The sequence below is a fragment of the Ictidomys tridecemlineatus genome, chromosome 5 (assembly GCF_052094955.1).
Source record: "Ictidomys tridecemlineatus isolate mIctTri1 chromosome 5, mIctTri1.hap1, whole genome shotgun sequence".
Taxonomy (NCBI): Eukaryota; Metazoa; Chordata; class Mammalia; order Rodentia; family Sciuridae; genus Ictidomys; species Ictidomys tridecemlineatus.
In genome coordinates, this window is record NC_135481.1 from 163,086,961 (window position 1) to 163,101,084 (window position 14,124).

At 33.9% G+C, this 14,124-nt stretch overlaps 1 protein-coding gene across 3 annotated transcripts in view; it reads left to right on the forward strand.

Annotated features, from left to right (window-relative positions):
- The window catches only part of Esf1 (ESF1 nucleolar pre-rRNA processing protein), a 72,670-nt gene extending 60,028 nt beyond the window's left edge, over positions 1 to 12,642 (forward strand). For all 3 annotated transcript variants that reach the window (XM_005320467.5, XM_021723146.3, XM_021723147.3), the window contains exons 12-14: positions 8,250 to 8,326; positions 10,155 to 10,301; positions 11,821 to 12,642. In XM_005320467.5, the coding sequence (XP_005320524.2) occupies positions 8,250 to 8,326; positions 10,155 to 10,301; positions 11,821 to 12,114 (518 nt within the window). In that variant the 3' untranslated portion in view covers positions 12,115 to 12,642. The remainder of the gene's footprint in view (positions 1 to 8,249; positions 8,327 to 10,154; positions 10,302 to 11,820) is intronic.
- Positions 12,643 to 14,124: the final 1,482 nt, after the last annotated feature.

A 14,124-nucleotide genomic window follows, 5' to 3' on the forward strand; every position in this document is an offset into this window, starting at 1 on the left:
GCCTGGCAGCACTTTTATGCTGGAATATTCTCTCATCTGGGCATGCCCACAGACAGGTCTGCATGAGTACAGCACACACTTAATAAACATGAAGCAGTTTCTAAAGTCTTGACATTAGGCTTTCCTTATCTTACTATCCTCCCTTAGCTATTCAGCCACCATTATGTGTTCTGTGACTTTAATATCATTATTTCACAACAAAAATGCATTTTAAATTGAAAAGGCTATTACAGGGAGAATGACATTTGATAGCCAAGTGATATTGTAGTGATTATCAGTAGAGAGCCTGAGCCATAATTATTGGGTTTGAGTCAGATTCCTTCACTTGCTGGGCATAATGGCCTATCCCTGTAATCCCAGTGACTCAAGGCTAAGGCAGGAAGATGGCAAGATTGAGGCTAGCCTCAGCAATTTAGTAAGACCCTCAGCAAGATCCTAGACCAAAAATTAAAAAAAAAAAATTCTTTCACTCACTAAACCTGAAACAAATCACTTAACCTCTCTATGCCTCAGTTTCCTTATCCACAAAATAAGGATTATAATAAATAATAAAATCTCATAGAGTTGTTGTGAAAATTAACATATATATGTATATATATGTGTCTGTATTATATATATATATAGAGAGAGAGAGAGTGTGTGTGTGTAAATAGAACAGTACTACTGCCTGTGTGTGTGTGTATGTGTATGTGTGTGTGTGTGTGTGTGTGTGTGTGTGTGTGTGTGTGTGTGTGTAAATAGAACAGTACTACTGCCTGGCACATAGTAAACACAATATAAGTGTTGTTACCACTTATAGAGATTGTTGGTTTCTCTACAATGGAAGGCAGAGCACAGTTTTTTCAAAGAAGACCATGTTCAGCAGTTTAGATAGGACCATACCATTCAAGAGTAACAGAACATGGCTTTGTAGATAATGAACCTTCCCTTCCAGCTCTTCAGACTGGAAGAGATTGATCTTTCATACTCTAGCACCCTGACTCCAACTCCCTTTGAGCCCTACCACTAACATAGACATACAAGTGAAAAGAAAAAAAAAATCACAATATCAGCATGATCACCAAGGAATCCAAGACATTTATGTATAATAAGAATATAATGAAAATAATAGCAAGCACCTATATAGCACCAGGTGCCAGACATTAACTACATTTTTCCAATTCACTGCCATTAAATCCTTACTAAACCCTTAAAAGGTAACTGCCATTATTAAAATCTCATTTTATAGAAAACTACCATAGCTAGAATGTGGCAGTTTCAGAATTGAAATGAAGCCAACTTCTCCAAAGCCAGGTGTCCTTAATTGCTGCACTTTTTTTATTCAGAATGAGAGCATCTTGTGGGCTAAAAGTTTTGAGTCAGAAGTGCAAGTCATCATTGATAATTCCAGTAAAAATATTTGCAGTAAATTATTTATATCTGTTTTATCCCTGAATTGCTAATTCTTAATTAATGTAATTTACTTAAATAATTTGGTTTATATAATAAAAGGATTTTTTCCCCCTTCTTCCCTGCATTGGGGATTGAACCCAGGGCTCCACTCGTGCTAGACAAATGCTCTACCATTGAATTACTAAATCTACAAATATATTTTTATAGTTTTATTCTGTGGACCAAAGAAATCTCAAGTAGGCAGTTGAAATAAATGTTTCGAATTGAGAGGAATTAGAGCTAGAAATAAAAATTTAAAAATTAACAACATAGAGATGTTTTAAGTAACCAGACTGGATGAAAGAATGTTAAGAGTTGCATAAGTAAACTATAGATCTGAGGACTAAGCCCTAAGGTCGTACAATATTTACAGGTCAAGAACATGCGGAAGAAACTGTAAAGGAACCCCAAGAATATGGTGGAGGAGGAAAGAGAGGGAAGTGACCCAGAGGCCAGGTGAAAATAATGTGTCAAGAAATAGTGGTTTGGGTCTGGGATTGTGGCTCAGAGGCTGAGCACTTGCCTTGAAAGTATGAGGCACTGGGTTCAATCCTCAGCACCACATAAAAATAAATAAATAAAATAAAGATATTGTGTCCATCTACAACTGAAAAAATATTAAAAAAAAAAAGAAAAGAAATAGTGGTTGGTTTTTAAGTTGAAAGATCCATGAGGTTTGTGTGCCAATGTGAATAATTTAATAGAGAGGGGAAGAGAAAAGGGGATTATTACTAGAATGGGGTCTGAAGTGGCAAGAAGGCAGGAGATTGACATATTAGAACAATACAATTCATTCATGCAAGTAATAATAATCAAAACACAATGATTACTCTGTACCAGGCTCTGTTCTAAGCACTCTACTTATTTTAATAATGTAATGCTCCTAATAGTCTTGTGTGGTTGGTAACAGTTACCATCTTTGTTTTGGATGACTATGTTGAACTACCGAGAAGTTGAACAGTGATACTAGTAGGTTTCTTACGCTGGCATTCTAGCTCTAAAACACATGGTCCTGCACAATAGTTTTCCTGTGGCAACCTCTGAAAGTTCACTTTTTATTGCTTCTTTTTTTTCTTTCTTTTTTTTTTTTTTAGCAAAAATAGGAAATAAGGTTATGAGTGAGATCAGGGTAGGTATGAGTTTGGGATATGAACTTCCTTTCTCTCTGATCTTACTGTCTATCCCCATCACCCTATCTCCACAGAGCCTCACAAACCTTCCTGCTACAACTTTGTCGTTCTCTTTTCATGAATACTCTTCAAGTGTTGTCATGTCTTACCTCCTCTTTTTATCCAGGTCATTATTTATATGTCACCTTTTGAAGAGGGTTTCCTTAATCACCCTAACTAAACCAGCTTCCCTATTCAGTCTCCAAACTTTTTCTCCTTTACCCACATCCTCCCTACTAGAAAGTAAACTTGATGAGACAGGTTTGACTGTCTTGTTTACTGCTTTAATAGCACCAGCACCTAAAGTAGTGCTTGTAACATAATAGGTATCTGTTAATATTTGTGAGATAGAAAAAATAATTTTCTTCTGTTCATTGGCAGTTTCCTTTTATCTCTTAATTACCTGTTTTCTGTTTTTAAGTGTTAATATTCTTTTTATTGGTTCTTCTAATATAACAATAGGATTCATAATTACAAAAGCATGGAATATAATTTGTTCTAATTCAGTCCCCAGTACTTCCCTTTTCCTCTCCTCTCCCTATTTCCTTCCCTCCTTTCTGCTATTTACTTAGAGTTTTATTTTTTTATCCCCCTCCCTATTTTGGATTGGCTTCCACATATCAGAAAATATTCAATCTTTGACATTCTAATTCTGGCTCATTTTACTTAGTATCATAATCTCCAGTTCCATCTCACTTATCAGCAAATGCCATAAAGTCCTTTTTTCTTTTTTCAGCCTTTAAGGATTAATATTCTTAACATGATATCTTTATGTTGGAAAAAAAAGTGGTGTCATAGTATTAGCAACCATTTATTTTTTTATTCTAATTTGTTATGTATTTCATATTCACACATATAAAGCACAATTTTTCATATCTCTGGATGTACTCAAAGTAGAGTCACACCATTGGTGTCTTCATATGTATACTTAATAGCTGCCATCTGACTGGAGTGAAATCTTAGGGTCATGATGTCCATCTCATTCCACCATCTTTTCTATCCCCATGCCCCCTTCCCTTCATCCCCTTTGCCCTATCTAAAGTTTTTCCATTCCTCCCATGCTTCCCGCCCCCCATCCCCATTATGGATTAGCATCCTCATATTAGAACATTCAGCATTTTTTTTAATTGACTTACTTCACTTAGCATAATATTCTCCAACTCCACCCATTTACCTGCAAATGCCATGATTTTTTTTCTCTTTTAATGCTGAGTAACATTCCATTGTGTATATATACTATAGTTTCTTTATCCATTCATCTACTGTAGGGCATCTAGGTTGGTTCTGCAATTTTGCTACTGTGAATTATGCTGCTAGAAATATTGATGTGGCTGTATTCTTGTAGATTGCTGTTTTTAAGTCCTTTGGGTATAAATGGAGGAGTGGAATAGCTGGGTCAAATGGTGGTTCCATTCCCAGTTTTCCAAGGAATCTCCATATTGGCTGCACCAATTTGCAGTCCAACCAGCAATGTATGAGTGTGCCTTTTTCCCCACATCATCACGAACACTTATTATTGTTTTTATTCTTAATAGTTGCCATCTGACTTGAGTGAAATCTTAAGAGTAGCTTTGATTTGCATTTCTCTAATTGCTAGAGATGTTGAACATTTTTTCATATATTTGTTGATTGACTGTATATCTTCTTCTGCAAAGTGTTCAGTTTCTTGACCCATTTATTGATTGGGTTATTTGTTTTTTTGCTGTTAAGATTTTTGAGGTTTTTGTATGTCCTGGAGATTAGTGCTCTATTTGATGTGCTTGCGGTAAAAATATGTTCCCATTCTGTAGGCTTTCTGTTCACTTCATTGTTTCTTTTGCTGAGAAGCTTTTTAGTTTGAATTTGTCCCATTTATTGATTCTTGATTTTATTTTTTGTGCTGTAGGAGTCTTATTAAAGAAGTTGGGGCCTAATATAACATGATGCAGATTTGAGCCTACTTTTTCTTCTATTAGGCGCAGGGTCTCTGGTTTAATTCCTAGGTCCTTGATCCACTTTGAGTTGAGTTTTGTGCATGGTGAGAGATAGAGGTTTAATTTCATTTTTTTGCATATGGATTTCCAGTTTTCCCAGCATCATTTGTTGAAGAGGCTATCTTTTCTCCTATATATGTTTTTGGTGCTTTTGTCTAATATGAGATAACTGTAATTATGTGGGTTAGTCTCTGAGACCTCTATTCTGTACCATTGGTCTACAGGTATATTTTGGTTCCAATACCATGATCTCTTTGTTTCTATTGCTCTGTAGTGTAGTTTAAGGTCTGGGCAACCATTTATTTTTAATATGAAAATGTATAAACAGAAAATTTGAAAGTTAACAGTAAAGATCATTTGCTCACAATTGTTAACATTTTGCCTTTTGTTTTACCTATATATTTTTATCGTGTTTCATAAAGCTACATAACTAAAAGATATTAAACACTAATAGCATCTAATGTTTGAATTTTCAGTTACACTGGTGACTTATAGCTTTTTTTTCAAACTCATATTCAGTCAGGGTTCACACAATACTTTTATTTTTATCTCTTTAGTTGATTATAGTTTTAAAGACCCATGTGCTTTTTTCCTTTATAACATTTGCTTTTTCAAAAGCCCAGGCTAGTGATCATTTGGAAGGTCTCACGTTCTAGTTTTTCTAATAGTTTCTTGTCCCTCTGTCCTCTGTATTTGTAGTAAGCTAGAAGTTAGACTAGTTATTTGGTTAGATTTATATTGAATATTTTTGGCAGGAGTATATCCTAGGCAATGCTTTATCTTTAATTCATATCACATCAGTGAGCAATGAATGTCAGATGTTCCAAAGACCACTTGATGAATGGCACAGTACCCAACAGGGATCTTAGGCTCTGCTAGGCAAACTCAAAGGACTCAAATGTGTCACACTTGGCACCCACAGGGATTCAGGCCAGAAGGCACATCAGGGCAGCATTCATATTTCTCTCTAGTGCAAGTCTTCATAGCAGTCAATTCAGTAGAATAGCTCAGACATAGGGAAAGGAGACAGAATATTCAATAGTCATCTCTATAATGTCCCAAATAGGAACTGATTTCTTTTCAACAGCTCCTACACATGACTTCTAGATCTTTGCATATCAGACTTTATATCAGTTATAAGAGTTACTATGGGCTGGGTTTGTGGCTCAGTGGTAGATCGCTTGCCTAGCATGTGTGAGGCACTGGGTTCAATTCTCAGCACCACATATAAACAAATAAATGAATAAAGGCCCATCAATAACTAATAATTTTTTTTAAAAAAAAAGAGTCACTGTATCCATGAAAGCCAAGAGCATTGAGATATCTAAATCAGGAGCCACTTTTACCACACATAGCTTTGCCCAGTAATACAGCCAGAAAATTAGCTGAAGATCATATTTGTCTCTAGAGAAAGCAAAAGAGTTTTAACTTAACAGATAGAGGCCCATCAAATTGTTATCATAAAGTTAAGTTCTTTTCATTTTGCAAGTGACTTTCTATGTGTGGTATTAAAGAGTTTATATATTCAAATTGCTTGGTTTCCCCTTGTCCTTCCCCACACTTCTTGATTTCCTCAGTGTTTTTATGCGAAGAAAATATTTCTTCTGTAGCTGTTCCCTGTTCTATAGGGTTTGTTGTGTAGGTGTGTGTGTGTTTAGTGTCTAACTTCTAAATAGACCTGCATTTTATTTTCCTGTATATCATGAGGTAAGACTATAACCTAATTAATTTTTTCCAAAATTAAACAAATTGCCCAGCACCTGTTGTTGAATAATCTCTTCTTTTTTCATTGAAAAGAACAAAGAATATTGTTCTGTTGTCTTCCTTACATAGAATAGGAATGTTTTGGTTATTTTACTTCTTTTTTGTTTGTTTATTTATTGATTATGGAGGAGGAGGATTGAACCCAGGGCCTTGTCTTGCTAGGCAGAACTCTTTCACTAAGCTATACCCCCAACCCTATTTCAATTTTCAGTATATTTTATCACAATTTGTCTTAATATTTAAGTCTATCTTATTTTATTTAGAATCTCCTGAAATTGCTTTTATCATTAATGAATATTGAATTTTATCAAATGCTTATTCTGCATCTGTTGAAATTATTTGATTTTTCTTTTTTGCTGATAATTTAAGTTATACATTACTTGAAGAGGAAATTTCTTCTTTATCATGTTGTCACCTCATCCAGGAACATTGTATTTATTCTATCCATATTGATATCCTTCTTTCATTGTTTTCTTCTTTAGTTTTCACACATTTTAAAATTTTGTATTAGTGCATTATAGTTATACATAATACTGGGGTTCATTTTGATATGATTATATAAACATGGAATTTGATTTGCTCCAATTCAATTCCCAGTACTTTCCCTCTCCTTCTCCCTCCCCCATTCCCATTTCACTGTTTTACTGATCTTCTATTTTATTTATAGTTTTTTAAAATTAGTACATTATATGTTTTTTTTTTTTCTGATAAATGGATGCTTATCCACAATGGATAAGGGGATGAAGGAATTTTGGATTGTGCAAAGAGGAGTCAGGGGAAGGGAGAGGCAATGGAACTGGGAAGGACAATGGAATGACACAGACATTGTTACCCTGTATACATGTATGATCATACTACTGGTGTGACTCTACACCATGTTCAGCCAGAGAAAGGAAAAGTTGTGCTCCATTTGTATACAGTGTATCAAAATGCATTCTACTGTCATGTACAACTAATTAGAACAAATTTTTTAAAAAAATTTTTAATCTTGTTTAAACTAAAAGAAAGAAAACAAAAAAAATTAGTACATTATAGATATACATATAGGTGAAATTCACTGTGCTGTATTCATATATATACATAGGATATTTGGTCAGTTTCATTCCACCATTCTTCTCTTTTCCTATCCTTCTACTCTCCCCATCATCCCCCTTAAACTCCACTGATCTTCCTACTGTTTTTGTAGGATTCCTTCCTGCCCCTTCTTTATTCTTCCTATTTTGGTCTAGCTTCCATATGTAAGAGAAACCACTGGACCTTTGACTTTCTAGGTCTAGCTTATTTCACTCAGCATAATGTTCTCCAGTTTCGTCCACTTAACAGAAAGTGCCATAATTTCATTCTTCTTTATGGCTAAGTAAAACTCCATGTGTGTATATATCACATATCTCTATCTCTTCATCTGTTGACAGGCACCTGGTTTGGTTCCATAGCTTGGCTTTTGTTAATTGAACTACTCTAATCATTGATGTGACTGCATCCCTATAGTATCCTGATTTTAGATGTTAACCCCAAGGAGTGGGATAACTGATTCATGTGGGGTTTTATTGTTGTTTGTTTGAGGAATCACTATACTGCTTTTAAGAATGGTTGTACTAATTTGAGTCCCACCAACAATGGATAAGTGTACATTTTTCCCCCCTCATTGCCAACATTTATTTGTGTTCTTGATAATTGTCATTCTGACTGGAATGAGGTGAAATCTCAGGTAGTTTGAATTTGCATTTCCCTGATTGCTAGAGATGTTGAACATTTTTTCATATATTTGTTGATTATGTGTATTTCTTCTTTTGAGAAGGTGACACATTGATTTTTAAAATTACTCCTAGATATTTTGCATTTTTATTCATAGCATAAACAGATTATTGTTGTTCTGTAATTTTTAATTGTCTTACATTGGTTTTCGTGCCAGGTATAAAGAAAAAATCAGTGAAATCTGCAAAAGATGGTACATCTCTGGAGGAAGAAACTGAAATAGAAAGACAAAAGGTAAAATGTGGTCATTATTACATGCTTAGTAGATATTTGAAATGTGCAATTTAATTGAAGTTGTTCATGTGAATTTTGATTGTTTCTAATTTTAAAAATAAATGATTTTAGTGATGAAATTTATACATAAATTTTATGTAATTATATTTTAGCAGTATCCCAGCAGCTTGGGAGGCTGAGTCAGGAGGATCACAAGTTCAAAGCCAGCTGCAGCGCTTTAGCAAGACCTATCTCAAAATAAAAAATTAAGGGGCTGGGATTGTGCCTCAGTGGTAGAGTGCTTGCCTAGAATGTAGGAGGCACTGGGTTCAATTCTTATTCAATTCTCAGCACTGCATATAAATAAATAAAGGTCCATTGACAACTAAAAGGAAGAAAATTAAAAATGAAATAAAAATTGAAAAGGGCTGAGGATGTGGCTCAGTGGTTAAGCACCCCTGGGTTTAATCCCAGATACCAAATAAATAAATAAATAAAATCTTTGCCAAATGAATTTCAACTAGTAGAATGCCTAAAGCCCAGAGTATATCCCTTTATGATTAAAAGAAAATCTTCTCATTATTAAAAAATTTTTACTATAACTAGGAAAATTTTACTATTGAAACCTAAAAATATTACTGTTAGCTTTAATTTAATCTGAATCCACCCTGTAACACAGACTTTGCTATTATGGCTTGTGGAATGCTAATTTCTGTTTATATAAGTTTTCATCAAAACTGCAGTGGATCTTATGCTTCAGTGACTCCGAAGGTCCATAGTTTATGTATTCTTTGCTGAGGAAGGAATTGGAACCAACATGCCCCTGTGACTGGTGTTCACATCATTGTCTACAAATGAGTCACAGGTTGCCAAAATGCTGCATCTAAATACATTTTTCTTTTCTGTTTATTACATATAAGTAATACTCATAAGATTATTTAAAGAGAAACAAAGCGGGCTGGGTTGTAGCTCAGTGGTAGGTAGCTACATGCCTAGCATGTGTGAGGCACTGGGTTCAATTCTCAGTACCTCATAAATAAGATTAAGGTCCATCAACAAGTAAAATAAATAAATAAGTAAAAATTTTAAAAACTAAAAAGAAATGAAAATCTTTGTGGAAAATGGCTCTGAAAAGAATTCACTGGTAAATGCCAGTTCCAGAAATAAAGGAAGTCGAAGCAATCCAAAGTGGAAATATAGGAATATTTGCAAAGGTCAGGGAGCATACTCTATTTTCTCTAGTACATGAAGTTGTTTACTTGATTTTTGGTGGGTGTAGGCACTGAGTATTGAACCCACAGGTTCTTTATCAATGAGCCACATCCTCAGCTGAAGCTAGTCTCAATTGGCAATCCTCCTGCCTCAAGGATTACAGGTGTGTGCCTCCATGCCTGACTTGTTTGATTCTTTTCATTTTTTAAAAAACTTAATAATATGTTTGATAAATGTATGTGTGTGTGTGTGTCTGTTTGGTGAAAACAGACATACTAGATTTCAGAAGCAAATGTTAAGATTCTACCCTCAAAAACAGTGTCAGTGTTGAAAAAGTAAAGGCAACAGAAGCAAAAGAAATTCTCCTTGTTGTTAAAGTGCACATCTGGAAACTACAGTTTGCATCACAAAATAGATTTAGTGTCTTTTGGTAGATTTAGTGTTATTGCTTAAAAAGAGCAAGCTATCATGTCTCTCCCCACCCTGAGGCTGATGGTTCATATCATTGTCTGTGAGTAAGCCAGCATCTTGATGAGGTTTTCTATTCTATATTCATAGTATATAAATAACAGTCTTAAAATAACAGTGATAAAAGAAACCCACTTTTTTACATTTGAACTTTTTCTTCTCTCCACAGGCTGAAATGGCTTTGCTCATGATGGATGAGGAGGAGGACAGCAAGAAACACTTCAATTATAACAAGATTGTGGAGCACCAGAATCTGAGCAAAAAGAAGAAAAAGCAACTTATGAAAAAGAAGGAATTAGTAGAAGATGACTTTGAGGTAACCAAGAATACAAGTTATTAGTTTCTTAAAGGTAGAATTGAATCTAAAGTTAACTGAGGAGGTAGAAATTAAGTGTAGTCAAAGTTACCCTTAATAATGTCTTGAGAAGGGCTCATGATGGAGCCAAAACTACAAGCTAACATAGGTCATCCCCAGTGTAGATCAAATCACTCTTTCTTTGGTTAATAAGCAGTAGGTGAAATAGTTGACTTAGTCTTGGTAGCCATGTTATATCTAAAAAATATGTAGCTTTTATTGTTAAACCCACACTCAGAGATGCTCATGCTGGGAAAGGCTTGCTTCATTAAGCCCAGCAGAGGAATAACAGATTCATGTCATACTGGGTTACACTCTGGCTGTGTATAGTGCCAGCACAGTAGCCCATGCTTTTTTAATTATTGTTCTCTTATTTCCATCACTCCTTCTTTTTCCTCTTTGCTGAGTACATAATCCTAATGGCCACAGAGTCCTTATGCATGACTTTGAGCCCTCTACAGAAAACTTACAAACAGCCAATAAAATTAACTATTTAAAGATTTCCAACAATTAACATAGAAGAAAAGACCCAGAAGATAGAAAAATTTTAAAGAATGAGTATAGTATATAGATAACTTCTGATTAACATGAAGAAGGACTTGGAGGCCTCTTGAGGCTCCAATTTGTATGAGTCAGTTTTACATTTATTTCACTGAAGTTGTTGGTGAATTGATTTTCTAATGAAAAAAAAAACAAGTAATGATTTGTAGTCAAATCTCCTATAATAAGAGCTGCCTTTACACATTAATAATCATGCATAAAAAATATTTTTCATGAGATTTTCTTTGTTGTTTTTGGTATCACATCTGACCTTACTATGATCCATCTCCAAGTAGATTCATGTTTCTCTTTCTGGTCACGCTTATTCCTGGCAATACTCAAAAGCCTGGCTGAAGTGAAGAATACACTCTTAAATGTGGAACTGTAATGTTTTTATAGAAAGGTAGAAGATAAATTTAAGGCTTGTATCTTACTAGATCTTTGTCTTGGGGTGAATTCCTTCCCATCAAGGTTGTTAAATCTTGATTCATGAGTCATCTTCAGTAGCTACTTTATCTTGACACCAAGTTAAAAATGTCTTCAAAGGTACTCAGAGTGTAATAATTTTGTACAAAACTCAGCAGGAGACATCCTGATTGGCTAATTGATGCTGGACAGAAATCTATTTCATGCTGTAAACAAGGGGTATCATTCCTATAGTCAAAGTAGTCATTGTAGTTTAAAGCCAGTGTATGGACCACTATAGTTCCCTTTCAAGTAGATTGTCCTTATGCAATAAGAATGACAAGCCCTTCACCTTATGGTCCAAAGGTAGGCCTTAAAACTTCACTGAAATTCTTATAATAACTCAGTGCAAAATGCTCAGATGTGTATTTTATATGACCAACAACATGCTACCTTTCTAAATTTGGCCTCATGTCTGGGCTTTTGTTTACTAATTTTTATTTTACTTATTTATTTATTTCTTTTGAATTTGCAGGTAAATGTTAGTGATGCACGGTTTCAGGCAATGTATACTTCCCATTTGTTCAATTTGGATCCTTCAGACCCTAACTTCAAGAAAACAAAAGCTATGGAAAAAATTCTTGAGGAGAAAGCCCGGCAAAGAGAACAAAAAGAAGAACTCACTCAGGCTTTAATAAAGAGAAAAGAGAGTGAGTTTGAAAAGACATCACAAAAGAAGTCTATTGATCCTGCCTTATCAATGCTGGTTAAATCTGTAAAAAACAAAACAGAACAGTTTCAAGCAAGAAAAAAACAAAAAGTCAAATGATGATCTTGTTTCTTTTTGGATGGAGATGTATACAGAAACAGAATGAATACTGAGAAACTGCTTTTCAAGAATATGAAAACTTTTTCTGACCATACTAAAATTTTTCTCTGTACATAATTATTGTACCTAATTGTGGATGGCAGATTTGTACCAGTATTCCTACAGATTAATCTTAATTAAATTACCTGAATTATAGGATTTATAACAATTTTATATTTTATGAAGTTCAGTTCCTACTAATAGAAAGTTACTCTAAGTTAGTTAGTTTCTTTTTAAAAGACTTTACAATTCTGTGTAAAAACAAAGTGGTATCTACTCTTAAGTCCATGTCACAGGTTAGTGACAATTTGAAAATAAGGATATGTAATAATACATTTATTTCTGTGAAAGCAGGAGGCAAATTTAGATAGCTACTAAAATTATTTATTTTCTAGCTATAAAGGATGGAAGCCAAGAGCTTTGTTGTTTGTCATGCTTAGTAATTTGTTTATGGAATTAATTTATAAATAAAAGCACAAAATATTTTTATTATTTTGCATAGAACTGATTTGTTTCACTTTATGTACCTCAAGTAAACTGCTCTCTGGAAAAAAATGTATGAAAATGTGGCTTTAACTCTTTTTAAGAGGACAACTCCATGAAAAGGCAGTTCCAAGTTTTCATTGCTCATAATTGCTTTTGAAATGTTCGTGAGGTCTACAGTGGTTTTTCTATTTGTAGCAGCAGAAAATTCTTCTGTCTGTCCTTCAGATTTTTGGAATGCTTTATAAGGGTGGATATGCTGCTATAGAGTTTAAGGAAGACTTAATTCTTTTTAAAATTAAAACAAAACATTCCTTCAAGGCCTTAATAATCTTGGATCTCATCTGGGCTAAGTTTTATAAATTATTAACTGACCACTTGAACAGGAAAATTAAATGTGCTATATATAAGTAAGTGGAAATAAAACCAAAATAGTTGCTTAGAGCAAATTATAAATATGGTACCTTCTAAATGGCAGTAGGTGTTTGGCCAGGCATACGGTTAATAGTAAACTTAACATTTTGGGTATAAAAATTCAAACTTAATAATATAGCATATGTTTTAAAGAGTGAGAGGATAAAAAGTCAGAGCAATTTCAAAATAATGAGAGAATTTAAATGGTTTCTGAAAGGGAAGAGAAAAGAAGACATTTAATTGTTCATTCTGACAGGGAGGAAAATGCAGAGCATCTGAACAGAATTGTGTTTTTTTATAAAACATCGTTAGGTTATTCAGCCAAATAAAACATTCCTTTTGATACATACTTGAATTCCCAGTCTTTTCTCATCACTGAGTAGTCATGAATCTTAATATGTTTGAGTACAGTCTATAAATAGTTCAATAATTATTCTTATTTCATTCTTTTTAAGGAAGAAGTTTTGTTCCCTTAAATTGTTAATCATAGGGTAGGGATTATTACTCAGTTTGATTTTAAGGTTCCTGTTAAACTGAGCCTTTTGGTGGTTTGGCTTGTTTTGGATTTTTACTTTTGAACATTTTTTTTTTAATCACTACATTTAATTATAAAATCTCAATTTGCTAGTCAGGCACAGAATTATAATAGATAAGTTGAACATGTACACAGGCCTGACTCATTTTCTCAAAGAGTTGATATATTTTATGTAGGAAAAAAAATGAGAATAGTTTTATCAGATACCAAATTCTGCTAAATAAACTATACCAAAAATTTTCAAATTATTGAGTTCTCAAATTATTGCTGGTGATAAAACTCAGGATAAAACATTGCCACTGTAACAATTCAGTGAATAAGTGAGGGTAGTTTTGGTGACTCTGAAGGTCACATTTTGGATTTTTTATTGTTGGAACCATGAAGAGTAGATCAACAGTAACATCTAAAAAGGACCTTAATTGGTGACTCTACTAGTGAAGCTGTAGTTTCTCAGAATTTCATAGAAAATCTTGGATCAGCTTTATGTAGGGTATAGTTGCTACTTATTCTTAGAGGGAAATACATTAGAAAGACCTAGC